The sequence below is a fragment of the Lutjanus erythropterus genome, chromosome 11 (genome assembly GCF_056507025.1).
Source record: "Lutjanus erythropterus isolate fLutEry1 chromosome 11, fLutEry1.hap2, whole genome shotgun sequence".
NCBI lineage: Eukaryota > Metazoa > Chordata > Actinopteri > Lutjaniformes > Lutjanidae > Lutjanus > Lutjanus erythropterus.
Genome location: NC_139327.1, coordinates 3908001 through 3935811, shown reverse-complemented (window position 1 = coordinate 3935811; position 27811 = coordinate 3908001). Strand labels below are relative to the sequence as shown.

Here is a 27811-nt window from a genome sequence, read left to right as displayed (position 1 = left end):
ACAGTAATAACCAGTGTTAGGATGTACATTTGCTCAAGTACTGTACCTGAGCACAAATTTGAGGTACTGTACTGTGTTATATTACCACCACTACATCTTAGAGGCAAACATTTTACTTTTTACTCCACTACATTTGTTCATTAGTTACTTTTCGGATCACAATTTTTCATACCCTTCCTGTCCAGTGAAAAACATGTCTCCAAATTTGCTGATTTTGATTGAGAATGTTTGCAACAAACTGAAGGATTAAGTTTTCCTTTGTGGGTTGAGAAATTCTCCTACTAACCTAAAATAAACTCTTTAAACCCCCTCTTTGACCAGCTGGAAAATGCATCATCACAAAACTGAAAACAGGGATGTTTTTCTGAGCTCATGAAGAGCTGACTTTTTTTTTTTTTTTAGATTTATGTGGTTCTCACAGGACAGTGACACTACAAACATATGTTGATCTTAAAGAATATGATGCATTGCTGTAGATTAAACATACCAAACAGTACATAAAATAATTACAGTCACACAACATTTAACAACTACAACAGTGAAATTATTCGAATTATATGAATTAATCCAAAAACACCATATGCAGTATACAACTCAAATTTGAAATTAAAATATTGCCATTTAGTGCATTTATTGGCTGAAAATGACAACTGGTCAAAATAACAAGAAAGATGCAGTGTTTTCAGACCTCAAATAATGCATATTCATTTTTAAACAACACAACACTAATATTTTAATTTAGGAGGAGTTTAGAAATCAATACTGGTGGGATAATCTCAATCTTTAATCACAGCAGTGTTTTTTATAATCTTCCTCATAAAATAAGATTTGGTTCAGGTGATCATCTAATCAGTGTCTCATTAAGTAGAATGAGGAGGCTTGTGTTGGAATCCAACAAACACTGGAATGGACTGACTGTCATACATGTAGAGATGCTGATTTAACAAACACTTGTCAGAGGGCTCTCTTAGTTTTTTTTTACCAGAGCTGTATATACAGTATATAATGGTAAAACAATGACAGGGACCATTTTATTGTACAAATATACTTTTTATACTTTAAGTACATTTCACTGATAATGCATATCTTTACTTTCACTATGCGGTATTAGATGTGTAAAACTGATGGTATAAAAATTGGATGTAATAATGTCATTATGTATTTTGAACACAAAAAACATAACATTAACTTTATTGTGAATTTAGAAACTATGTATGGTAAATTTGACATACACAAATGTAAATTTACCAATCTGTCCTGCATCTTTACAGGTTTCAAATTTAAGAAAGATCTCCTTAAAGAGGGATGATTGTTGTTGAGTTATTATTGTATGAGTTATCCTGTATTTCTTCCCTTTCTTTCTTTCTTTCTTTCTTTCTTTCTTTCTTTCTTTCTTTCTTTCTTTATCTATTTATTTACTTATTTATTTAGTTGTTTATTTATTTTATCATTTTTTCTTAACAACCACAAAAAGAAAACGTTTTGTTTTTCTATTTCACTGTATGAAGTACATGTTTGTTCTGTCACATAAAAAAAAACCAAAAAAAAACCCACACACACGTGGTATTAGTACTTACATTTAAGTAAAAGCTCTAAATCAGTTAATCACAAAGACTGGGTTGGGACCCACAGGTGGGTCACAATTTTATTTGGGTCCCCATTAAATAATTTATTATAGAAGAAATTCTTCATATTTAAGATTTATATCTGCAGTACACCGTTTATAAAGCATTTAAATGTGTATCTTGTTTTACTCATGTCAGGAGAAAAGAACCTGTAATAATTGCAGCCTTAGAATGTATTTCTTATTTATAAAGTTTTAACGTGTGTACGTGTTCTCAATAAAAAGCATCAAGATAATATAGGGTGATTTATAAATGGAAGTAAAAATGGTCAGAAACATTCATTTATGCACAAATGAACTATTACCTGAATCTATTGGTTATACTTGTTGTGACTTGAGTCGCAATGGGAAGCACTGATGTCTGTTTAAACTGTATGAATTATCCTTAATTATTTTGATCTGTTGAGTGTCATTTGACTATCTTCCAGTAGGTGGCGGTATTGCAGCATTTTAGGGCCGATACGCTGGAATATCCAACAGAAGAAGTTTGTGACGTCTGCTGTCGTACAACAACGTCAAGATGTCTGAACGAGCAGCTTAGCCTGAAAGATAAAGGCGTAGTTTTGTTTTTGGTTTATTTTTGCTTTGTTTTTTTAGTTTGGCGACTTGGACATCGTGTTAGATGGGGACCAAGTGCTTACCATGAAACTCCGGGTGCAGAATGACAGGTGAGCTGGAGCTTGTACCGCTGCTGGTCCGGCCTGATAGAAAACATCTGTTAGCAGCTAATGCTAACGACAGTCCAGCTAACTGTGGAGGAAACCGTCCGTTTCTTTTTATCTGTCTGTCACCACTTTTGGGTTTACTGCCTGACAGGTACCTTCAAATGAAATTAAAGTTCAGTTCAGCTAACGTTTACTAGCTTTCAGAGAGACTAGACTCATTGCATGCGTGAGACGTTCAGGGTGAGTCGAGGAGGTAGTTAAACACTTGACTGCATGTCACTTAAAGTTAGCAAACAAAACTTCAGCTAACCTAATATTTAGCTATGTCTGTTATATACCACAAATGCTGTCGTCTTAATTTGTCAGCGTGGCAGCTTTTAAACATTCCTCAAATGACTATTTTAATCAATTCAACGTTTACCAAAATAACCCTATAAATAACGCTCCTTCATATATCTACATGCAGGGATGAGCTGTGTGAGCTGCTCAACAAATCTCAACAGAGATATGGGACACATTCAGACTTGCTCTATAATTACCAGGCATGATCTTGTACAGTTTAAAGTGCTGCACAGGTTATACAGTTCAAATTCTAAACTCAATAAAATATTCCCCAGTGTTTCTTCTCTCTGAGACAAAGCCAGTTTCCAAGAACCTATTCTAACCCACAATTTTGTACTTTGCCTATATAGTGAGTCCCACTGGGTCCAGATCCTAGTGATTATATTGAAGATTTTAAGAAAAGTGACACAAAATTAAGTGGTAATGAGGAAGGAAAAATTACAATTATTGTAGTGTCTACATGATTACATGTTTTGACCAGTACAGGTCTTCGTCAGGGCTTTAGTGTTTTTGAGACATGCTTCAGTCACCATTTATTTCTTCTTGAACAATACACAAACTGAATACGAACTCAAGAAATACAAGTAGTTCTGGGCAGATGATAGAACAGGTGGTTAGATGGGTCTTTCCCCCCTTGTTATCTTCCTTTTCTCCCTCCTCACTTTATGTCTTGTTTGTTAAATATTATAAAATTGAAGCACTTCCCAGTTCTGTATAAATGTCAGACTTTTTTCACAAATGCTTCCAGTAAAAATACTTGAAACAAAATAATCATATCTTTGTGGTCTCAAGATTATATAGACACTTGAACTTAGTCAAATTATGGCATCATTGACTTGTTTGTTTGCTGGGAGCCTTCTATTTAAACATATATGCAAAGTACAATAAACTTCGGTGCTCTACAATCTCTATATCTTAGATTAGCTGACAACTGTTAATACAGCTGTAATAACAGTTGATGCTGGACACATTGTGACTGGTGCTTTTTTTCTGTCTTTTCCTTCAAAGGAGTGATTCCAGACGAGCACTGAAACTGAGGGAGTCTCCTACTGTAATGCAGCCTAATTCAAGTGAGCTGGGTGCTCATGCAGGAAACGGTTTATCGCTAACTCTGCAACCAGAGCTTCTCACCAGGACACCAGCCCCTGGTGCTGCTGCTGCCACCAGCTCTGAGAACAATGAGGTGCGGGTACCCATGACCAGTGGGGCTGGGGAGGCCAGTGGAGGCGCCTCATCCCGGAGGTGCAGAATCAACTCCCACAGCCACTCTCATTCCCAGTCACACTCACACGGACATAATAGACACCACTCAAACTCAGAGCCTGAGCTTGACCCGTCTGACTCTGATCTTGACTCTGGAGAACCCAGCACCTCCTTGTCTGAGCTTCGCTGTCTCTTCCGCTGGCTCCAGAAGAGCCTTCCTTTCCTTGTCATACTGTGTGCTAAACTGGTCATCCAGCATGCTCTTGGTGAGTACGAGGTGAGCAAACACTGTTAATGCAGGGGTGATCAAAAGACAACTCATCACACTGCTTCTCCTCATTTACCAGGTCTAGCAGTTGGAGTTGGCCTCTTCACAACATTTTTATATGTGAATAAAGGCATTCAAACTCAAGTCTTTCTTCAGGTGAGTCAAGAACACAAACACAAATGTTGATTCCTGTTGCATTTCATTGCTGTCAGTCCTAAACCATGTCTTTGCCTGTGTGCGTCCTCAGGATCGTCACTCAAAGCTGCAGTGTGTTTGGCTGCTAGTGTTACTGATCTCTTCCTCCCTCCTGCTTTACTACACCTTTCTCACTGAGACACTTTACTATTGGTAAGAATGAATGCATTATCCGACATTAGGTACCCTGAAAAACAAGACTGTGCGCCTATTTCCTGTAAGCAATGACCTGTTCTTGAGTATAATATCAGTTGATCTCTGTGGGCTGAGTAAGCAGTCAGAAAACACTGTGGTCATTTCCCCATACTGGATGACTTGGCTCTATCATCCAGCAGAACACATGACTTAAATATAAAAACACATTTTGTACTGGTACAAACAGCACAGTTACATCTATATTTTGACATATGCTTGTCATGCAGTCTAGTACCATCTAAACCTTGAATGTTGTGTACAGAGCTAAGATGAACATGTCATTTAACATGGATTGAAACCTCCTTCCAGCCTCATCTTCCTCAGCCCAACCATTGAGCCTCTGGGTTTCTGGGAGGTTCTATGGGCTGTTGGTATCACCAACTTCATAATTAAGTTCCTCTTTATGGGGATCAAGTGCCTTATTCTGCTGCTGCCATCTTCACTGGTGACCTACAGAACCCAGGTGAGAGCGGCAGATTTCTTCTGTTGAAAAAAAACCCAAAAAAACTCAAATGCTGTGTCTTCGCAGCGCTAGTTCATTAGTTCTTATTTTGTGTGTTTATGTCTCCAGGGGCGATGGCTGATGCTGACTGAGGAGCTGGGTCAGGTCCACCAGGCCATGGCTCCTGTTTCACTGTGGTTCCGCTACCTGGTCACCTACCAGGAGGCTGACGGCACCCCTGGACTCACACTGGGGGTCCTGCTGGCTTTGCTCTACCTCATACTGAAGGTGGGATCAGGTTAATAATCACCAGCAGACCTTTGTTGTAGTCATATTTGGGAAAAAAGTATTTTTTTAAATAACTTTTATTGTTATTTTTCTCTCTTTCAGCTTTTAGGATTGTACGGACAGTGGACGTCTTTACTGAAAACTGTGAGGATATTTGTAAAGGGCGAGGTCAGTGGTAAACAGTTTCTTTGTTAGATAGTAATGCTGCGATCCAGACAACTCAGAACTTGAAAATTTCCGACCTCCTGCTAAAAAAAGTTTAACAGAATGTCACTCAGAGTTCCCCCTTGTAAACATGAGGCAAATCCATCTGCCCTGACTTCAGAAAAAGTCTTGACGTCACACAACAGTGGCAGCACCCATCGAAACACACATTGTAAATGCCAAACCATCAAAGGGATGCTTAAGTTGATTTGTCTGTATTTAATTAACATAATGCATATAATTATATAGTAAAACCTCTTCTGTGTGTAAATTTAAGTCAGTTTGTTGCCAGTTTTATTTGGTCGCTGGTTATATTAAATAATGTCTGAAAGTTATCTCTGCACAAAAGTTAAGCAGGAAAATGTTAAAAATGCCAAAAATATCTGGAACCCAAGGTAATGTACATCATTGACTGAATTTTGCAGATTACCTACTAATGCAGCTACACAGGAATGCAATTAACAAGTAACATATGGGCCTATCTGTCATTAACTTTCATTAAAACTGCCATCTGTATAATTAACACCAAGGGCATGAGTTGTTGTGGCAGAAGCCTAAGGAAACATCGAGGTGGGATGTTGGAAGTTTCAACTGGGAAATACCGATCTCCAACTTTGACTGGAATGCAGCACAAATAATCCCAACAGTAAGCAGCTGTGTTGAGATGTTTTGTTGTTCTGTCTCTCAGCATACAGGCTCAGCAGCCACTAGGAGTCAGTGCAGCGAGGCTGGAGATGTCTGCCCCATCTGTCAGGGAGAGTACAGGGAGCCTCGGGCTCTGCTCTGTCAGGTAAAACCACACAAATACACACTGCAGGGCCTGATGCACCGTACCATTGGTCAACTTTTGTTGACATTGTAGTTTGTAGTATTTTTGATTTAATTTTTACTGTGGCATGTTGGCATCAATAGGCAGATTGATATCCTTCAGGCATCTGTCGCACAATCCCTCCACTTAAGTTATGTTGTCAAACTTTATTATAATTTACAGCAGTTGAGGAAATCCTGCGCTGTAGATGACAACTTTATATTCATTGATTAATTGTTCCAGCTCACCAGTAGTAGTAGTCCTGCTCAGTTATTAAATTAATTGTCAACTATTTTGATAGTTGATTAAATTGAACATCTTTGGGTTGTGGACAAAACAAGACATTTGAGGACATCATCTTAGGCTTGTGGAAACACTGATTGGCTTTTTTTTACCATTTAACTGACATTTTAAAACCAAAAACTTTTAATCAATTAATTGTCTAAAATAAAATATAATATAAAATATTAAGATATTTTATATTATATCTTCAATCTTCTCTTCATTCACTACCTTTCTCTTTTAATTGCTACTGTAATAATGGCCCCATGTTTTTCTTTTTGAATCGTATTCATCTTATGTGACCCTGTATGTTTCCCTGAATCAGATGAACTAAAGTGCATCACTTATGTAGAAGTAGTCATTAACGTTATGTGCAGAACATGACACCCTGTTGCTTTTCTGCTGTGCAGCACATATTCTGTGACGAATGCATCGCTCTGTGGTTCAACCGGGAGAAAAGCTGCCCTCTCTGCCGCACTGTGATCACAGAGAAGGTCTACAAATGGAGGGACGGAGCCACGTCTCCACACCTGCAGATTTATTGATCGACAGGCCCAGGAAGGGGAGCTTTTGGTTGTGGGACATTGGTATTAGCTTTTATTTAATGTGATTTCTTTTCCTATGGCTCTCAAATCCCACTGACGAGTAATGTTGTACACACTGTTTGATAAATCACCTAAGGGCTGCGCCCCTTGTGGGCTGAGGTCAGTAAGGACACAACTTGTACCTACAGTAGGCATGTTCCTGGCTTATTTCCATTACATCCCTACTTTTGACTCTCAAAGACAACAGAAAGTTGATTATTTTCATGCCCAGAAGTGTTTTTTGATTTTTCTTCTATTTTAAGTCGTCTCCTCTTGTGTTGTGTTGCTTTTATTTACCTTTAATGTCACGATAAACTTTGCCCATGGGGCAGCACATGAGTCTACTTCCACTGTTTCTTCTCCCTGTAAATATGAGCACATCAGAGAAATGTATAAGAAGGTATTTTAAACAGATTTTTTCCTCTATCCTCAGTTTGAACAAACATGCAACACATGAACCCTTTCTTATTCAGTGTTTCTAAATTTGTGGAAGCGACTTTTCTGATTTGTAACAATACGTGTAGAGGTCAGCAGCTGCATGCCTCTGCTCAGGGGTGCTTTGCTGAATTCTGCTTTAGCTGTATCTTTCAGCCTGAATGGCTTAAAATAAATGTGAGATTGGAGGGCTGACAACTAGCGTACTGCAAAGGCTTTTAGTATTGTGGTACACAGTAACGTGACGTGGTCCAGTAACAACCAGGCACTGAAGATGGACACAGCAGACTAAAGAATCAGCTTGTGATGGGTAAACAGTTTGCCTTTTGGTGACTATTTTTTTCACAGCAGATAAAAAAGGATGCAGCTGAGCTTGTGAGATTGATTTACACATAAATTATTTTTCTATAGAGGTCACGTAGCCTCGCTTTTTGTAAAGACCAAAGACTGGGAGAAACATCTATTTTATTATGTACGAAAAACATTTCACTGTGTTGTTGTTTTTATCCATTGAGATCCTGATCCGATCTGAATAAAGATCTACATTTGAATCACGTTTGTGGCTTGGTTAATGTGGCAAAATGAAGATCCCTTATTTGCTGAACAGCTAAGTCTTGAAGGTGCAGTACATAATAACTGTCCTCTTATCCAGTTCTTACTCCACACAAATAAGCGTCAGTATATTACCAGAGTAGCTGCTAACTGTATTGCCGTTTGCTCAGTTAGCTGTGCAGCTGGCTCAAGCTATGTTATAATACTATCACTTCTTCAGGTATACAGTTATTGTGAGGCTAGCTGGTTAGTGCTATGCTAACTTCAGTAGATATCTCTTTACGTAGATGTCTGGCACAACAGAAAAACTGTTTTTGTTCACATTCTGTTGTTCCAGTTCATTTCTGAATGTTTTGAACTGTAATTCTTATATATTTAACCTTTTAACTGTACACTTTATGCACTTATTGAAGCAATAAGACTGTCATACAGAGTAAGGCAGGGTATTGATTCAGATTTAAACAGATCGATTTGACACTGATTCAGATAACTCTGTTACAATACAAATTGTGTTTGGATATGAAAGATTCTCAGAGACTTAATACTGTAAATTTTACAAGGAAACCTCTAACCTAGTGTGTTATTAATAAATATTAATGTTTGACATTAAGAATTGACCCCAAAATAGTTACATTAACTGTTTTCCCACCCATTGTTCTCATGCTATGAGATCTTGTGCCAAAGGCTGGTCAAGAGACTAACAGGGTTAAAACTTCAGGCTGTACCACAAATCCATGGGAGAAAAGAAAATTCAATTTGGGTATTTTATGAATTGATTTCGGACCATGTAAAATCGATTCGATTTGTACAGAAGTTGAGTAGAAGTATCACAAAATCACCTGACATTACAGTTAAAACTCAACATCTTTGCTACTTAGTATTCATTCTGTTACACTGCCCAGAAACAAGATCCATTACTTTTTTTTATTTTGACTTCATTATGTACATGATACATATTAACATTCCCGTCTGCAGGGGCAGATCTATGGGTGACAAAGCAACAGAAATAATGTTATTCAATGCCCACCAGTGACTTAAACACCTTTTCTAATCAAAGGTGGTCCTTTCCACCTTCAGTAAGCTTGATAAGATGGTTGGTCTCAAACAGCTCAGCGTGGAGCATTAGAGGATACATCTCGAGCAAACCTGAACAGAAGCTAAATGTACCGGTTTTAGTTTCCCAACCCCTCTCAGACTCAACAAAGTCAGGTGATCACAATGAATCGGTGAAGCAGAGAAATAAATCCTTGAGAGCTGTAACAGGAAGTGAACCTTATGGATCAATCCTCGCCTTTTTTCAAACACGTTTATAATGTACAGCACACTGAGCAAAGGCACAATGCCGTTCCCATTGGTTTTTGCATCATTTTTTTTCTCCCCACCATAACTGCCCTTGATTTAAGCACTGCAAAAAGAAACTGAAGTTCAAGTTTTCAGTAAGGAAAGTCAAAGATATCAAAATGTTTTGTGAAAATCCCCTTTGAATATGATACTATGCCACTCAATAAATACTGTAAGGTTAGGTCACTGTCCATTGTTTTTGGAATTAAAAAAAAAAAAAGCTGCATCTGAGGTTGCTGTTAAGACATGTTCTGCAGAAATAAAATCAGACTGTACATGCTCATTAATATGACAAAATAAGTCTCTGACAATAATCCAAATCAAATGATCACACATTCTGCTGCCTTATCTAAATAATACTACATAATAAATACAGAGTTTGCATAGTGCTGACAATGCAGTGGAAACACAATGGCACTTCAAAAAATAAATATTGTAACAATTTAAAAAAGAAAGTCAGTGGAATAAAAAGTGGAGTGACTGGTCTTAAAACACAATTGTTGTACCGGAATGGTAGAGGAAGGAAAATCAGTCAGCACAGCCCCACACACTAGAACCTTGGTCTGAGCTAGTTTCACTGTGGTTAAACATTTGCAAAATAACTTACAGTAACACATTAAAATGGTTCTGTGAGCACTGCTGTGGGACAACACAGTCAGCATGATCAGATATGACCTTTGAACCTTGTAGTTAAACAAAACACCCCACCACACTTCCATGGTTATCATCCAGGGTTCGTTTGTCTACCAGCAAAAATCATTTGGTTCATTGCAAACAGTGCTTTTGGTCAATTCATTAAACACTATGTATTTGGATAACAAGAAACATCAGGGAGCCATTCCAACAGAAGTGAATTTTCATTCAATGTAACAGTTAGCATCATGTGTTGTCAGTTTTAGGGTGAGTTTAAAATGGCTCGACTCCAGAGGCTCAAATAGCAGCTTCTCATCACACAGACAGATCATACATCTCAGCTCAGACAGGAGTACATTAGTAGATGCTCCACTGGTTCATACCCCTTCCACTGATAGCCCTATTACTATAAATGCACAAACAGCACCCACAAAGCACCCAAGCATATGAGATATGATGCCAGTTTGGCTGAGCATGTTTTGGGTCGACATGTTTGTTGGTCTCCAACCACAACATTGGAAGTGGAACTGCATGAATAGATGATTTAAAGTAATGCTGCAGGGGTCATTAGAGCTCAGCTCAAGAGGTTAAGTCACACACAAAAAGGCATTTAGAGTCTGTTTACATTCAACTAAAAGAAACTGAACAGTGCTTCTGAACAGAAAGCATTCCAGGACAAGTAAAGCAGTGCCAGCATTTGGTATTGATTGTGGTGGAAGTGATCCTTTCGGCTGAAATTACACTTCAATCTTTTTATAGCTGCTTTTCCGTAAGTCGTGCTCCACCCACCCCAGACCAGACGCTCCAGTGACAAAGGCAATGTGATTGTTTCTTAAAACATTAGAGGAATACTGTGTTCATTGTGGAGTTGTTATCCATTATTTCTACCTACCGACGGTGTGCAAGGTCTTCACACATCACAAGATGATCTTAAAACAAAACAAAAAAAGGCCTGGCATGTTGAGGGAGAAAAAACTGCCCCTTGTAACCAAATTCTCTCACCATGATGGTGGCAACTAGTCGTAAACAATAAAAGTAACTTTGTCCAGACTTGAGGATAAAAGAGCACCAGTAAATCATATGGTAATGCCAGTTGAGCATACTGAAACCACCTCAGCCCACTCATCAGCTGGCATTACCCCGCCAACAAGCAAGTAAGAGCACCTCTGTCACACCACTCCTCTGACTGACCACATGTCTGCTGTACTCTAACTGCTGATTATCTGCATCAGGCTGAGGAGGCCGGGCTGAGTCAGGAGGATCTGGGAGGCAAAGAGAGGGGAAGGCGCTGCTGGAAGAGCTGGTGATCAGCATTGACAGTGTCAGTCAATTTAAAAAAAAAAAAAAAAAAAAAAAAAACTAAGTCTCTGAAAGAAAACAATAAAATAGGGAGGAGGAGGAGCAATTAGAAGAGTCCTAATGTTCGTAAGCAAGCCGAGCGTCATAAGTTCATTCGTAGATGTTCGGGCCGCTTGGAGTTCATGGGGTACGCCTGCTTTTTGTAGGGCCCTGCGTTGATGCCCGAAGGGTGCCTGATGGGAAGTGGCGCGGAGGCCTCGGTGATGCCGCTGATGCTCGTGTCCATTTGCTCCGCTGTTGACACCTCCATGGGCTGTTCCACGGAGCTGCCAGGGGCCAACAGGGATGGGCAGCCGGTCAGCGTGGGTCCCCGGGGCCAGCAGTCGCCTCCTACAAACTTCACTGGACTGTGGAAGAGGGAGATGTGACAAACTGAGATTATTCCTCTGAGTTATTGCCTATGATGTCCTTATTTGGAAAGTCACGCAGGCAGTCACATGATGCAGGGATGGTTTCAACAGACACCCAGAAAGAGTGAAATTTAATATGTGGACTGGGAAGGTACGGGAAATTAACCAGATGGAACAAATAACGTTCCCCTTGAAACTCCTGCCCTGCTCTGGTCAGTGGTCATGATCACCTCTCCAAACATGTGCCTGCTGCAGCATTTTGCTTTTTAAACATGTCATTGTTTTCATTGGCCCATTTGTGATCAGATAGATGTATTAGATGCAAAAGTGCAGATGAAAGGTTTGGGTATTTATTAGAAAAGCACTGACCCGCCAATTCTGATTTACTGTCTTTCTGAGAACTATAACTGACAGAATACAAAACCTTTTCATAACTGTTCTTTAATAGAATATTAAATTATGTCCATATTAAAACACTGACTACAAGATTTGAAAATAATTGTGCAGATTATTATTATTAAGATTATCATCTTGTGAGCTCATGGTGGAGCAGATGTAAACAATCAGGAGACTGATGTGGTGCAACACTTAGTTCAGTGATGCTTTGCAGTGAGAAATAACAAATACAGAAGTTGAACAAGTCCTGATGAGAAAATGTCTGGGGAATTGTAGTCCACACAAGTTGTTTCTTCTTCAGCCAAAACAGGAGGTGAGATTTTGGTCTCTGGTCAGTAGTAAGCTAGCTAACGTTAGCCTCAAGCACTAGGAAGGTTACTGTTGTTTGGCAACACCATCAGCTGCTCAGCTGCTTACATCTCCTCGTAGACGTGTCTTTTCACTATGCTGTTCTTGGAGTCTATCACTCCTCTTATTCACGCCAAAGACAGGCTAGCATGTGTGTGTTGCTGTGAACAGCGCACTGAACACAGCTGTGACGTTACAGTCGGCGTGAGCTTGACACCACACCATCTGTCTGGTGCATGTATGTAAATTTAACCAACACAGCATAGGATATCTGATGGTGACTGGCCGATCACTGGAAGATCAACTGGTGCATCTCTAATATTAATTCAAATTGTAGGCTTACCAAGAGGCTAATTCTGATTTCAAAAGTAGTGACACAGATTACACAGTTTAATGAATACTTCAGAGTGGAATTACGATGTGACAAATTACTCAAGTACATTAAAAAAAAAAAATTACGGTAATGTGAGAAGTTGTAATTTGTTACTTTCACTCCTGTAGGCACTGTTTTTCAAATTCTTAACAGATATCCAGGCATCTGACTGCCTAACAAGCAAATATCAAATTCTTTTATCTCAAATTCCTCTGAAAGAAAAAAAAATTTACACAGCTGACATCAATCTATCTAACCCAGAATGAAGAATTATTTTTGAGCCCTGTGAGGATCCCTGTTGTGCCACTGGAAAAAAACTTGTATTGACCCTTCTAATGAAGGCTTTATTCAAGCCAAGCTGGCTACATTCACAAGGTCAGCAAATGAGTAATGGATGTGAGAGAGACTTGTTTTGGGGAAATTCTGTAAGTGACCAATGGAGTTAAATGGAACCAGAAACAAAAACAACTTGCTGTTACCTCACAGGTGTTCTTGGGCTTCCTGGGAACTTCCGCGGCGAGCGGACCTTTGGCTCGAAAGAGAATTTCTCTTTGACGTTTTCAAGCACAGATGGGGCTACATATGTGAAACCCTGGGGAGGGGGTGGGGGACAAAAACAAGAGAGAGATGTGAGTCCACCTCTTCAAAGGCCATCTTTCCAAAAACAACCCACAGCTGATGATGAGCAATGAAACGCTGAGTAAACCATATCATGCAATGTGGTGAAACAGTGAGTGAAGCTTCCAGGAAAACCAACAAGTCTAAACCAGATGGGATGCATTAACTGATTCTCGTAAGACCTGCTTGCTGAAAAGCAAATAAAAAACAGCATGTCCAGAGCTGGCCTGTTTGTATGTTTGTTTACATGATGTGTGTCTGCTGCACTACAACCTAAGTTTATGCCAATATTAGAAATTATGGGAGCGTTTTACTCAATGCTTAAAGATGCTGTATGCAATTTTGACCCAATTCACTTCTTGTCAAATTCAGCAAACATGTCCTCACGATCCACTAGCTGTCCATTCTGTGTGCGCGCTGAAAAAAGATCTGGTGTTCCTGCACAGCACTGGCTCTGCTAATAGGAAACGAAAAGTGGCTCAGATGAAGCCACACAGCATTATTCCAGCCTATCAGCAACAGATCATGTCTATGCTTGTGCACAGCACAAGGTGAAGGGGAAGCAGTCACACAATACCACACAATCAAGAGATCTCACCGCCTTCCGATCAGGGAGTTCTAAATGCAAGGTAGTTGCTTGAACGGCTACAAGAACGTCCGCTAAAAAACACCTACGCCTCTTACGTTTTTAAGCACTGCGCTGATATAAAGGGCCGCCCTAAAGACTGTGGATTGGTTAAACTCAGTTGTTTCCACCCAGTTTTAGAAGCAAAAGCTAGGAGACTGTCCTCACTCTTACAAACTCTGCTCAACAGAGACTGACTTCTGAGTCTACTGACAATCTTTCTCCACAATCACATACCCCATCTTCAATGCAAGAGCTAAATCCATCAATAAACAAATTATGAGTGACATAACACTTGACCCCAGGCTGTTAGAAAAGCTGGCACTGCCACCTCATCATTTTTCTTACTTTATAATTTACATATGTATTACTCTTTCCAGGTGTTACTAGGCAGTGGCTTCTCCCACGTACTACTCATGTCAGTTAACAATTTCTCCAAGATACAGATGTGTGCAATTAGTCGACAATATGATTAAACATTGCCACCCTCACTAATCGACACCAGAAATACTAGTTGGTTAAACTATTAAACAAAGTCGGACAGGGGACATCTTGTAAAACCAGCACAGTTTAGCAGTGTTTAAAGCTAGAATCTAGAAAATAAGGTTGAATGTAGACCAAGTCAGAATTAACTGGTATATAACCAGACAACTGGAGAAATGTGTGACCACATTCAGCACAGACATGGACATTAACCTGCAAGAAGAGCGGGACGCTACTGCTGCATTGGTAATGTTAGCCACACTGTCTGTTGGCTAACGTCAGTTCTAGGTAGACAATGTCATTTACCCCCCAGACACTGTGATTCTGTTCAGTCTGAAAAGGTGAAGCATTTAGTGAGCTGTTGTCATGTTTTGTAGGTTAACGTGTAATGTTCATATTGAAGGGTGCACAGTAGCATACACTTAAGTGGCATTTAAAAGACAATTTGGTGATGGTAGACTATGATTAACAGCTTCAAATGGCTCTTAATACACAGTATCTTTTTCATCAGTGTTTAACAGTACCAATAAATAAATTGTGCTAAATTTCAACTGCTTTCTGAGTGTTTTCATATTGTTACACTAGTTGACTAGTCTAAATTAAAAGTTGCATTTAGTCAACAGGGAAATTAGTTACCAGGAACATCCCTACTCAAAGATGGACAAAGATAAAGCCAACAAAGACAGTACCGCTCCAAAACAAATTAGCAAAAATTATATTTTTGTCATCAGTTAATGGTAAATTGTAAGAAAAATAATCTATATATCTAATCTATTATTATTATGATTATTCCTTACATAACTTGTTAAATTCTGGACACTCCATATAGCAGAAACTGAGACAGAAAAGCAGCGAGGTCCACTGTTTGCTCGGAGGTAAAGCACTGGTTACCCACCAGGAAGACTTGATTGGCACTTTCGCTGAGCGTGGAGTCATCGGGGCTGTCCACTGGAGTCTGGCTGGTGAACTTGGAGTCAAACTGGCTGACGTCATCGGCCGATTGCTGCCAAAAGAAGCAGGTCAGTTGAACACTTTGTACAGACTAGTCACAGAGGAAGCAGCTGCATAAAAAGGTGAACTCACCAGAAAAGGTTTAAACGGAGGCTCGACTTTGCGAGCGAGGAGGTCGTCCCAATTTATATGCCGGAAGAATGGGTGGGCCTTGGGAATAATGAAGAGAGCAGAGTGGTTTCACATTTCTAGGTTAATGAATAGTTATTGTCCTAAATACATCAACATGCTGCATGCATACAGCTGTGACTCTACTTTCATGTGATGTTCTTACCTGGACCTCAGCAGCATCTCCTGGTCCAGCCCCAAGTCGCAATGAGGCATTTCGTTTCAGCAGCTGAAAGACAAAGTTTGAGACTAATTTTTTCTGCCACTCCAATGTTTCAGCAGAAACCACACAACCAGGGAGGCATAAGACAGAAGGAGGAGGACTATTACAGCTCACCTTTTTCAGAAGGTCCCTGGCTTCTTGTGTGAGGTAAGGTGGAAGGCTGAGTTTACATTTCAGGATTTTGTCAATTGTCTTCTTTCTATTTTCACCAGTGAATGGAGGCTATGAAAAAGTAGCAGGATAGAAACAATAGTTACCAAGCATAGTAAATGCCTTCTACCTAAATTTGCCTTTTGATGCCTGCAGCACTGTGATAAACAGTTTTACTTTTTAAGTAAAACTACTGCAGGATCAACTGGTGTGCACTTACTGCTCCTGTCAGCATGTCGTACATGAGAGCTCCCAAACTCCACCAGTCCACTGCTCGGTTATGTCCGCTTCTCATTAGGATCTCTGGAGCCCTGAAGGAAAAGAAGGGAATGATCAAGATGATACAGAGATTAAACTACGCTGTGGAAAAAGCAGGAAATGTGACTCAACATGCAGACGAATTAAAGTCCAGATGAAAGAGCCTTTTGAGAGTATATAGCTTCCATATCATGATGCATTTCAGAGTGAAATGGGATCAGTAGGTGGGGCATAATATGAAAACTGAGTGTGTCATAAACTGACATACCATGTTTCTGCTAACTAATGAATCTTACATCTGTGCCACAATAAGATGAAGACTGACTGATGGTTGGACGTCATGCTATTACTGGTTGTAAACTGGCTCAAGCCTGCATAAGCACGTCATACTTTGCGACATATATTTCTAAATAGGTGCACAACATGGGAATGTGATCTAAAAGGGTTTTTTAAAAAAAGACATTTTTATCTCATCTCGACTTTAATATAGAAAACCCATCTGGCGTACATGTATTCAATAGTGCCACAGAAAGTGTGGGTGACCGTTCCGTCATGGATGGACTCTTTGCAGAGACCAAAGTCTGTCAACTTCACATGACCTAGAGGGAAACAGAGCCAAAGAGAGAACATGAGAGAAACTACACACAAAAAAAGACAACACATTCCAAAATATCTAGGTCAGGGTGGGGAATTAGCTTTTTAAAATGTGAACATCTACCAAATTTGCCAGCCAGTTGATAGTAAATCATTATTTTGTGTCTGAAATCTACCAGAAACTCTCATATTTCAGCAGTGTTTGGCTGGTGGCTGGTGCCAATTTCCCACCCTGATCTATGAGCTAGGACTTTTTCAATTCTGTCTTTTGTGAGGGACTCAGCAGGTTACTGTACCGTTGTTGTTGAGCATGATGTTCTCAGGCTTTAGGTCTCTATAGATGATGCCTTTCTGGTGCAGGTGACCCAGCGCCATTGAGATCTCTGCCAGGTAGAAACTGCCAACAGAGGAAAGCACAGGACAATATTTCATTGACATCAGGTGCAACACTTTCTTTTCCCACTACCTGTCACTGTTTATGCGCATTTATAAATTTGCTACCAGCAAAATGTTCGACACACTTCACTGCTCATCAGTGATCTGCAGTTAGGGTGTTACTCCCAATGTCATTTCAGTTATTCTAGGAATATTACACACCCTTATTTGTTCAGCAGCTTGGTTCATGTAATCACCACTTTCATCTACAGGGTGTGTTTATAAAACAGAACACCAGGTACTGGAAGTGTTTGTCCCTGTTCCAAGTGACCCTCACATTTTCTTACGTCATCTCACGGTGCGCGTGACATGTGAAAACTACATTCACATTTGCCATCAGAATCCAGGCAGCTTCTGTCTGTCTCCTTAGAGATATTTGTTTAATTGCTAACATTAGTCTTCCAGATACAACAGATCATACTCATGTTCAGACATCATCTGGCATTCTTGACTCTGCTGAGCATCACAAATCAACAAAAAAGACCTCTAAGAGACAACCTGCAACACCGGTTGTTTGTTAAGATGCCCATACTGTCACCATTTGGAAATGGTTTTATGTTGTAAATAAATAGTGGAAGTGGCCTTTAAAATATGTATACAAACATAGGAAGTGTGAGTGGAAAAGGGAATGAAAAGATTGTAAGAAATTCAGATTTGACATGTTTGAGCATAACATCCTGAAACAGAATAGTTTCCAGAAACTCTTATATTCATTTCTCATGAAAGATTCCCACTGATCACCACAAACGCTGTAAGCAAGTGAGAGGAAAGCTAAAGGCTAATGTTAGCCCTGGTCAGAGGGGTGTACTATGAAGCAAGATTCATGGGTTAGTGAAGTATGTTGAGTTAGAGTTTTCACCTCATGAAGGTGGCTCTCTTTCAACCTGGCTAGATCAAACTGGTCAGGAGCAGGTTATGTTGAGAGTTTCAGATTACATCGGCTCTTTCGCTGACTCTTTTCCTGATTATGTTCTTTAAGAGTTATAGAGATTCTAAACTGAGGGAAGACGTCATATATGCAAAGTTACTGAACTGAACATTCGTAAATTCACCAAATAAAACTGTGTTGTCACAGGAACCCCAGTTTGATGATGTAGTCATTTTTACCTGTTTGTGTCAGGTCATATTAACACTTCAAATGTTACACAGCAGATCATCTCCACAGTGAAATAATGAAGCAGCTACAGACACCATGTTGTCCATGTCTCCTTTATAATGGGACAGTGTGTCATGTTTATATCTGCTCTATAAAGTTTAATTCCTTAATGTGCAGTTGTCACATTACAGATAAACAGCAGCTTTAAGAGCTCATTAAGTCATTCAGTAATTTTCTGCCAGCACTCCACTCGTCTTATTTGCAGTTACAGTGTTGCTTTTTGCTGTAGTGTAAATTTTTTATCTTCTCCATAGCTCTCCATTATAGCAACCTGTTTATCTTGATTGAAGTGGGCAGCTCGCGTGCAGACGAAGAGTGACATGACGCACTAAACACCCCTATTTTATGTGAACACACACAGAGCCTGAAGAAGAAAGTCTGGGTTAACCACGCATGTTGATAACCACCGTTGTGACACCCGTTATCTCTCATCAGTGTTTCAAATTTTGTCGAGGCAGCGCATGCAAGGAAAGCTTGGCTGTGCTGAGCTTCCTTTGTAGTACAGCCCTCAGATGGGTTAAGGCTTTGCCAGTAAGATGCAAACTATCTCACCATGCTGTGTCCTCCATGAAGATACCCTCTCTTTCCAGTTGCATGAACAGTTCCCCACCTGCAGTCACCACAAACACAATGTATTAGACAAATGTATTCACGGTGTAAATAGTTCATTTTATTCAAACGCCCATCCAATTTCTGGCTTCTCATGCTGATAAAATGTGGATAGATGAAGAACATTTGGTTGGCACTGTACTTTATGTTTGATGCTCACCACTCAGATACTCCAGGATAAGGTACAACTTTCCACCTGTCTGGAAGGCATAGATGAGGTCCACAATGAAAGGATGTTTCACCTCCTCCAGAATGTTCCTTTCAGCTTTGGTGTGTGCAGTGTCCTTTGCATTACGCACAATCATGGCCTGGGAATGGACAGAAGGTCGCAGAAAGTTTGAAGTGTGAAACTATTCAGGCATTAGCTTGACCCCGTTAGCTGGCGTCAAAAGCTTCAACATCAGCTCTAGAGGAAGAGACCGGGTCAGGATGCCAGAATGGTAGCTACAGTCAATTCTCATCAAGCCAATAAACACAGTCATTAACCGAAAAACCTCAAGCTTCGGGGAACATGAGCTGGCTTTTCAGTCAAAGTCGGGCACCGGCTCAGTGTCAGCTGCAGAGAGGAGGCCAAGCTGAACAGAAGCAGCAGAACATCTGAGGTTTCATGGGAAAAAAAACGGCTGCCACTATTTTGGGTGGTCCACTCTTAGCTTCTGACTTCATAGCTGTATGCTCCAGTATGTCACCAGAAAAGGCACACAGCTACATTCAGAATGAGTGAAACACTAAACACAGTTAAGCTGCATTGGACTGGAGAGTCAGCTGAGTATTTAAGGTGCTAATTCCCCATAGATGTAGGTTACTTGTGTTTGCTTACATATGAATTAAATAACCTGTTACACTGCACTTTTCTGTATGTACACTAGGGGGCAGTTACACTCACCTTTAAAGTGTGATTGACCGAAGAACAGAATGAACATGACCAAGTTATTCTCTATATGAATGAGAAAATAGATCTTTTTCACTACAGCTATGTTGATGTCAAATAGCAGGGTAAACACAGGTGTTAACAATGATACTAATTATGTTCTGTTCCATTTAGTGTAACAGAGCCTTTCCAGTGAGCCAACACACACAACAGCCACACCCTGTTTGACCGAAATATAGACTTAATCAGAATCATGTGTTCCACCTGTGTTTACCCTACTGTTTCATGTAAAAATAGCTGCTGTCAAAAAGGTCCATCCTCACTGAATAATGATAAATCTTTCAGCCAGATCCGAGAATGGCAGATTCACTCACCTTCTTCAAAACTTTCATGGCAAATATCTTCCCAGAGGTGGCACCTGATACCTTCCGAACTTGAAACACCTGTAAAAATTTATATCAGATGAAGCAAAATCCATAGATATTTAAACAGGGTTTCTGTGGGTACAACAAACAAAAAAAATCTACAGACAGACCAGCAAAAGTATGATGGAAAACTAATGGTGACCATATGGCCTAGAATCATTTAATAATATATCACTTTTTTCAGTGCGTCCCAGCATTATACAACAATAATTCCTGATGAAAAAATTTGTGTAATTTATAAGATAATTAGCAGAAAATAGAGGATGAATTACATTTTTGCTAAAAAAAAAAATTCAGATACTGGGCCACATGCAAGATCATTTTCATATTCTTATCTTAAATTCCTCTTACTTTCAGCAAATTCAGCAAACACTCAAAACTTCAAATAACTGTGTAAATGATTCACCTGTGCATAACTGAGCATGTGTGCATGAGACTTGTAAATTAGCATAATTAATGCCCCAATAATACCATATAAGGCTCTGCTTCCTGCTCCATACGTGAGGAAGTGTTCATTCATGAAAATGGCATTAAAGAGTAAAAAGAAGAACTTTATGAGTTTGGAGACTGGCATTCTACTTTAGAGATCCATAAAGGAAAATCTGTCATTTTAACAGCGTCAGCAGTGGAATTCGGACCTGCTAAAACAGAGAAACAAGAAAAGCGAGTGCTATTAATGCTGTGTAACCTGAGGGTCGGACTGTCACTGAAATGAAGACGAAATGTCTCGATATGAAAATGACTTCAAAGAAGAAAAAAAACCTTGCCACAACAAAGCGATCGATGACTGCAGAGGGAGGAAGGAGTAAAGGCTAAGTTTTTATCACAGGGACAGGGGACAGAGTAAGTGAGGATGTTGAGTGAGGATGAACAGCAACTTAATGAACCTGCATGTGCAGATATACAGCCAATATGCCTGACAGCAGGTAATAGATCACTGAATGAAGGATGATGGCCTTTATATGTAAATTTACAATTACAATATAATTTGAAATGTAGTCAAACAGGATAATGTCAGTATAATTATGAAGTGCAATTTATTTTTCAAAGTCAAAACGTCTTCAAACTAATGAAATATACAGTCATTAGTGAAAAACTTTATTTTGATACCAGCAGACTGACTGCACATGACTCAATGACAGGTCTGGACCACTCATAAATTGTGTTCGTATCTGAAAGAAAATTCAAAATACAAGAAAATTGGTGAATGCAACGAGTTCTCATAAATCATTTGTACACAACACTTCAGAACAAATCTGTTCATTCGAGTGGTTCTTGCATGAGGCCCATTGAGTTTGTAATGATGCTGTTTGCATTTGCATTTGCAAGCAGCAGTGTTTGCTACAGGTCTGATAGCGCTGAATAAAAGATTGAACAGTCGTCTGCACACACAATCCACTGTGGCAACAATTCCACCTTTAGTTTAAAGGTGTGCAACTTCTCCTAACAGCTTGCAACTGGATATGAAAAAGACTTTTAACTAACATTACTACAGCAGGCAAGAGAAAAATATTCAAATAGGAAAATAAATAAATATTTCGTAAAATAACTTTAAGACTTTTTATAACCTTCTTATACCTGTTTTTAGGAAAACTAAATTCAATGCTGTTGAAAACTTTGAGACCTGCTGATAACTTGATAGCATGTCAAGTCCTTTGGCTGTGTAGACAAGGTGTTTTCTTTTACACTCTGTCATGCTGGGGACACTCAGAGGATTCGAGACAAACAAAAAAAGGCTTTTTTTTTTTGTCCTGACATGAATTTCAGAAGTTGTTATTGTGCATCATGTGTATTCATTCCACTGAGCGAGGTCATTGTCTTTGTGTGTATAAATGACTTCTATTATTCTGACTAAAGTGCAACCAGGGAGTGCTCAGATTTTGCGTGAGCCAAAGTCTGTGTTTTCAATATCTGCATACCCACATAATTCTTCAAACATTGTTTGCTCTCAGTTTTAAAGGCTGATCAACTTCGCCAAAATATATCCTTTTGCTACACAAGCATATTAAAACTTTTTTTTTTTTTGAAAGAGTGATGTTTCCAAAAATTTAATTACTTTGTATTGCTGAGAAATTCCCAAGATCAAGAAAATGACTTCTTAGTCATCATACATTTAACCACTTCAAGAAAGAATAAGTCATGCATCCGCTTGCTAAGTGAAAAGTGTTTCCAAAATAACTGTGATGTGCACTTTTCTTTGTCAAGCTTAGAAAAGAGAACGTCAGAAACTTTCCAGAGCTCCAGGGGTTGGTAATACCAACATAACACAACGTTAACACCAAAATAACACCATACAAACAAGACATCCTAGAGATTTCATCATCTCAATGGCTTTACAATTGGATACAGAGAGCTGCAGGAGATTACAGTTGTGTTTTATGTTGACATGGGGAAGGAGATGGTTCTGGGACAGCAGATCTTACATTTAAAAGGTCCAGTAGGGTTTTTTTTTATACTTTCCCACAGCCAAAAAAACATTGTAATAGATCTTTGGGGTCTGAAAAGATTGTTGATAAACAGCTGTGACAATGAGCACAAATGCTTAGGTTTGTAGCATGCAAAACTCAATTTTCAGCCACTTTGTTAAAAAAAAGTCCCCACCCATTGGAATTTCAAGCCAATTGCAACCTCCCACACATACTTGCAGTGTGATGGCAGGTCCCAAACAATGGCAACAAATGGCAAAGTGGTATTTTCCACACTTTTACAAACTAATTTTTCAAAACATTTCAATGACAAGGATCTAATATTTCTTTTAGCAACAGTTAATCAAATCAAATCAATTTGTTCATAATGACTTCCCTGGTTAAATAAAGATAAAATATATAAATAAAGTTGCTGAGTAATATGAAGGGTCACAGACAAAACCCTCTCAGAATTAAATACCTTAACTATAGAGCTCTGCACTGCTGTCAGCTGCCGTTAAGTCAATTATTTTAGTTTCTTTCCTGCATATAGAATATGGGGTTCCAACATTCAGTCAGGTTGCATTTTACAGAGGAAAGGGTAGGAGGACCCAAAGTCAGAGGTGCGTGGTGACAGACTTGAATTTATATTTACATTTTCATGCCAGAGAATCAGACCAGGAAACTCACCTTTCCATAGCCACCTTTTCCCAGAACTTTCAGCAGCTCAAAGCACTCAGGCCTGATCTGCTCTGTTCCCTTGTTCACGCTGTTCTCTGAAATTTCAAACTTCTCACAGTCATCCATGTTACTGGCAAAACAAACAAAAAAAAAGAAAGAAAAGAAAGAAACAAAAACATTCACTCAATCTTGTGTTGACAATTTCCAAGACACACAGCACTTTTACCAGTGACAGTTACAAGTGTTTGGGCCTTAACACAGACATGGATAAGGGTTCAACTGAAGCTAATGGTGGTTAAGTTTTGTTGTCCGGAATCAATAGCTAAGAGATGGGTGCGTGTTGCTGTAAGTGCAGTGACTCCCAGTTTTGTTACTTCTACCTCAAAAGACCCTATCAAAGATGGTGTATTAGAACTAGATATATACAGACAGGTGACAAAATTGTAGAAAAACCCAGAAAAAAATAAGCAGTGAAAAATAAGATGCTTCACTACAGGGTAAGGATAACAAGGAGCACTGAGGCTGTGTCCCTTTAAATTGTCACCCACCTCTAATCGAACTTTTTCACACCCATACTAATATGAACTAGGAGGGTAAACCCAGGTGTAACCAGTGACACTAATAGGGCTGCAACTAACAATTATTTTCATCATCAATTAATCTGTCGATAATTTATCGATTAGTGGTTTGGTCTGAAAACGTCTAAAAAAAAAAAAAAAAAAAAAAAATGTTGAAAAATGTTGAGCAAGATATTCAGTTTGCTGTCAGAGAGGTCTAAAGAAACTAGAAAATATTCACATTTGAGATGCTGCCATCAGAGAATTGGGACTTAATTTAATTAAAAAATGATCCAAAATGATTAATCGATTATCAAAATAGTTGGTGAATAATTTTAACGATAATCGTTGTATCTCTAGATACTAATGAAACACCTGTTAGATTTAGTGTAGCAGAGTCTTTACAGTGAGCCAACATGCACAACAGCAGCATCCTGACTCTGTTTGATCTGAATGGAAAAGCACCTCAATTAGTATCACTGATAAAACCTGTATTTATGCTATTTCTGTATTTCTACCCTATGAATGGCTGCTGTGAAAAGGGTCTATTGCCTATGGATTGGCATTATGGTTAAACTGGGTTGTGTTTGATTAGTACTTAAAGTTGTAGCAAGATTAAATAATAAAAAAAAACTGTAAACTCTTCAGTGAGAACTTCCAGCCAGTAAAATAAAAACATATGACTTTGTTGCCTTTCAAAACTCTGTGAATTACTTTTGCTTATACTCACAATTCAAAGCCACTGCACTGCTCCATGTATTCACTGAGCTGACCCTGAAAACAAGAGGAACAACAGGACAGAATGGTTATGTTCTTTTTACTATTTGTGTTCATGAATGTATTTTAAATAGTTGACCCTTTGAATACATAGTTCACTCAAAAATGACAATTCAGTTATTATCTGAATGGGGTTTTTTTTTCAGTTTGAAAACTGGTCACCGTTGACTTATATTTTCTAGTAGATTCTGCAACATAGTTTTCCTGTGAAACTCCAGCAGTGTTTTGTGGACTAAAACACGAACCCCGACCTTAAATCAGCACGAGGGTGACTAGATAATGACTGAATTTTCTTTTTTTTAGGTGAACTGTCCCTTAAACTTAACATGTCATACTACGGCTACTAACTAGTTACCGAGCTAGTTGAATGGACGGGATCTCCGCGATTTAAGTGACATTCTAATATATTCATGTTTGAAACTAATAGTTAATAAACTAATCACAGAATACTATTTGCTACATGCCACTAACTACTACTAACTTCACGTTATGTGTGTAGTGGGGAAGCTAGCAAACAGTGCGGTCCTTTTAGCCCCAGTCCCGTTAGCATTGATAGGATTTCAATCTGTTGTTGGCTTTACTCCGACTTTACTTATATCTCACTTATAAACATCGTCAAAGTAGTTGTAACCCCATATAACGTTATGTGGTGTTCATGTAACTAGATACAGAGTTATGTGCATCGCTGTAACAGACAAATGCCGATGCAGAGCGAAAAAACGCTTCTCTGTAACTCCATTATCGGACATGTAGCTTGTGTTACGCCCGGTGATGAGGGCAAGTTATTTCCCATTCTTATTCAGCTTTCGTTATGTCCGTTTCCTGGCGTCATTCGTCTTTTTTTCCGACAACATATTGGCTGACATGTTGGCGTTCGTGACTTCGCTGTTTGTTCACCCACACCTCGTTATCGTTGTATGCGCTGAGCGGCGCTCACGCCAATTGAAGCCGGGAGTCCCCAACCTGTCCGCCGTCAACACTTCTGATTCCATTGATGTGCTTATCAACTTGTCGTTGGTGAGACTGAAATTTTGCTCGGTAAACATTTTAAATTAAGAAAAATTCATATGAATTTATTTAGATACAACGTGGATGCTGTTTCTCGGGTCACTATCTGATTCCGCGGGAAAGGGGCGGTTGAGGACATGTCCGATAATGGATGCACACTCGCTAATGTTAGCAACACAGGCCTCTAAAGTGCTAAGTGCTAGCTAGCCTAATTGGCTAAAAGCGGTGGCATTAGCCTGAACGTTAACGTAAACTCACTCCGTCCTCCAGCTCGTCGTCAGAGACATTCTCATCCGGTTGATCCAAATCGATGTCGAAAACTCCAGCCATGGCCACGGAACTTCACTCGGTGTCTAGTCCGAAAACACAGCCCCGCTCCCCCGCTTTATGGGAGAGCCATCACCGTTACAGCCGGCTACAGCAGAAAGCATGGGCTAACATCCAGGCGGCTAACCAAAACAACACAAGCACCGAAGCCTCTAGTGTCGACCACCGGCACTACTCGGCTCAGACTAGCTTCGAGACATTTAAAAACATTCATAAATAACTGACAACTTGCAATAATAACAGAAAAGGTACATTTAATCTTAAAAGGATTCACATGCAACAAAACTGTGTCAGATAGATAATAAGTTAGATAGATAATAAAAAAGAGAGGAACTACTTTTCCTCACTCAATAAAGTCACACTATTTTGGAACAGTTTATTTCAGCATTTCTGTATGCGCTTCATATCATTTAAATCTGGTGGTTAGTGGCACTGAAACATAATGTTATTTGCCTTAAATCTTCCATTCACAAAAGGGGAGCAGTGTGTGATTCCAACTCTTCCCAGAAACCTGAGCAATAATTTAATGTCCTAATTATTTTATTCCGAGACGGCTGGATGTGAGAATTAGTTAAGTTAATAAGTTAAGTGTCCCTCCTCTTACCAGAGGTCTCATTTGCTTCTTCTGGTTTCCTTCACGCACAATGTAGACAGTCATATTCATATTCTGCCAAGTCATAATCTGATAACCTAAATGGGATTATGTGGTTATGGGGTTGGTGGTCTGATGTAGAACTGTTTTTGGGACGCTTTACAAAAGAGAAGTTTGACATCCTCCTGTTTTTTTCAACAGCTTTGTTCCCAGAAAATAAAAAGATCAGTTTCTGATCACTCCTCATTAGGCTGTATCTCTTTTTTTTCTTTTTTTTCTAGTCACATCAATTTTATTTTAGTGTCAAAATTATCTCAGGGCACTTTTCATATACAGCAGGTTACACCCCTCTGTTTATAATATTATTTACAGAGAGCCAACCACCACCAATTCCCACCATGAGCAAGCACTTGGCAACTGTGGCAATGAAAAACTCCCATTCCTTTTCTTATGTTGAACAGTGGTTTGATCCAAGAATCATTTTGAGTAATGTTTAGCAAAAATACCAAATATTACCCAGTTACAGCTTCTCACATGTGAAGATTTATTTACTTTTCATTGTCTTATGTGATAGTAAACTGAATACATTTGGGTTTGGGATTTTTGGTTGGAACAAAAAAAGCAATTTGAAAACGTCACTTTGGGCTGAACTATTTTCTGACATTTTCTAGGCCTATAAACCAGATGATTATTGGAAAAAATCATCAGAACATTCATTGATAACGAAAATCATGATTAGTTTGTTAGTATCAGATCATTAGGTCTAAATTTAGCAGGACCAAAGTGTACAAGGAACTTTAAATCTAAGCAAAAATGTGATCTGGTGTCACAAGTATCAGCTGTGGAAAACATGACCTTAAATGAAGACAGATACACAGCTGTTTCTAAATGTTTGACACGGAGTATCATTATCAGCAGTGTGAGTAAATGCGCTGGAAAAGTTGTGCAACAACTTTTTTTATTTGGAGTTGGAGGACCTCCTGTCTGATATTTGTCCAGTTATTTATTTGG

At 39.2% G+C, this 27811-nt stretch overlaps 2 protein-coding genes across 2 annotated transcripts; one reads left to right on the top strand and one right to left on the bottom strand.

Annotated features, from left to right (window-relative positions):
• Positions 1-2099: 2099 nt before the first annotated feature.
• Positions 2100-8090, top strand: rnft1 (ring finger protein, transmembrane 1). The gene is made up of 9 exons (XM_084730501.1): positions 2100-2292; positions 3640-4100; positions 4182-4258; positions 4350-4450; positions 4802-4955; positions 5064-5222; positions 5325-5390; positions 6115-6216; positions 6927-8090. Exons 1-9 carry the CDS (start codon positions 2267-2269, stop codon positions 7059-7061), a joined length of 1281 nt encoding a protein of 426 aa, XP_084586627.1. The 5' UTR covers positions 2100-2266; the 3' UTR covers positions 7062-8090.
• Positions 8091-9590: 1500 nt separating this feature from the next.
• Positions 9591-26621, bottom strand: rps6kb1a (ribosomal protein S6 kinase B1a). Its single transcript, XM_084730499.1, has 15 exons — positions 26140-26621; positions 24827-24870; positions 23549-23669; positions 20403-20471; positions 19318-19465; positions 19101-19158; positions 17254-17354; positions 16872-16962; positions 16326-16416; positions 16070-16177; positions 15899-15961; positions 15697-15774; positions 15509-15616; positions 13367-13479; positions 9591-11767 (listed from the first exon to the last, which is right to left on the bottom strand). The coding sequence occupies exons 1-15, from the start codon at positions 26209-26211 to the stop codon at positions 11503-11505; spliced, it is 1530 nt and encodes a 509-aa protein (XP_084586625.1). The 5' UTR covers positions 26212-26621; the 3' UTR covers positions 9591-11502.
• Between the last annotated feature and the right edge of the window lie 1190 nt (positions 26622-27811).

What these genes read in the sequence shown, in the direction of transcription:
- rnft1 (XM_084730501.1), top strand. Translation starts at nt 2,267, where the DNA reads ATGAAACTCCGGGTGCAGAATGACAG. An exon ending in AAACTCAAGTCTTTCTTCAG is followed by an intron (nt 4,259 to 4,349) that starts GTGAGTCAAGAA and finishes GTGCGTCCTCAG; the next exon opens with GATCGTCACTCAAAGCTGCA. An exon ending in CTCGGGCTCTGCTCTGTCAG is followed by an intron (nt 6,217 to 6,926) that starts GTAAAACCACAC and finishes TCTGCTGTGCAG; the next exon opens with CACATATTCTGTGACGAATG.
- rps6kb1a (XM_084730499.1), bottom strand. Translation starts at nt 26,211, where the DNA reads ATGGCTGGAGTTTTCGACATCGATTTGGATCAACCGGATGAGAATGTC. An exon ending in TATCCTGGAGTATCTGAGTG is followed by an intron (nt 19,159 to 19,317) that starts GTGAGCATCAAA and finishes TGGTGACTGCAG; the next exon opens with GTGGGGAACTGTTCATGCAA. An exon ending in GTGCCAATCAAGTCTTCCTG is followed by an intron (nt 13,480 to 15,508) that starts GTGGGTAACCAG and finishes CCCCCTCCCCAG; the next exon opens with GGTTTCACATATGTAGCCCC.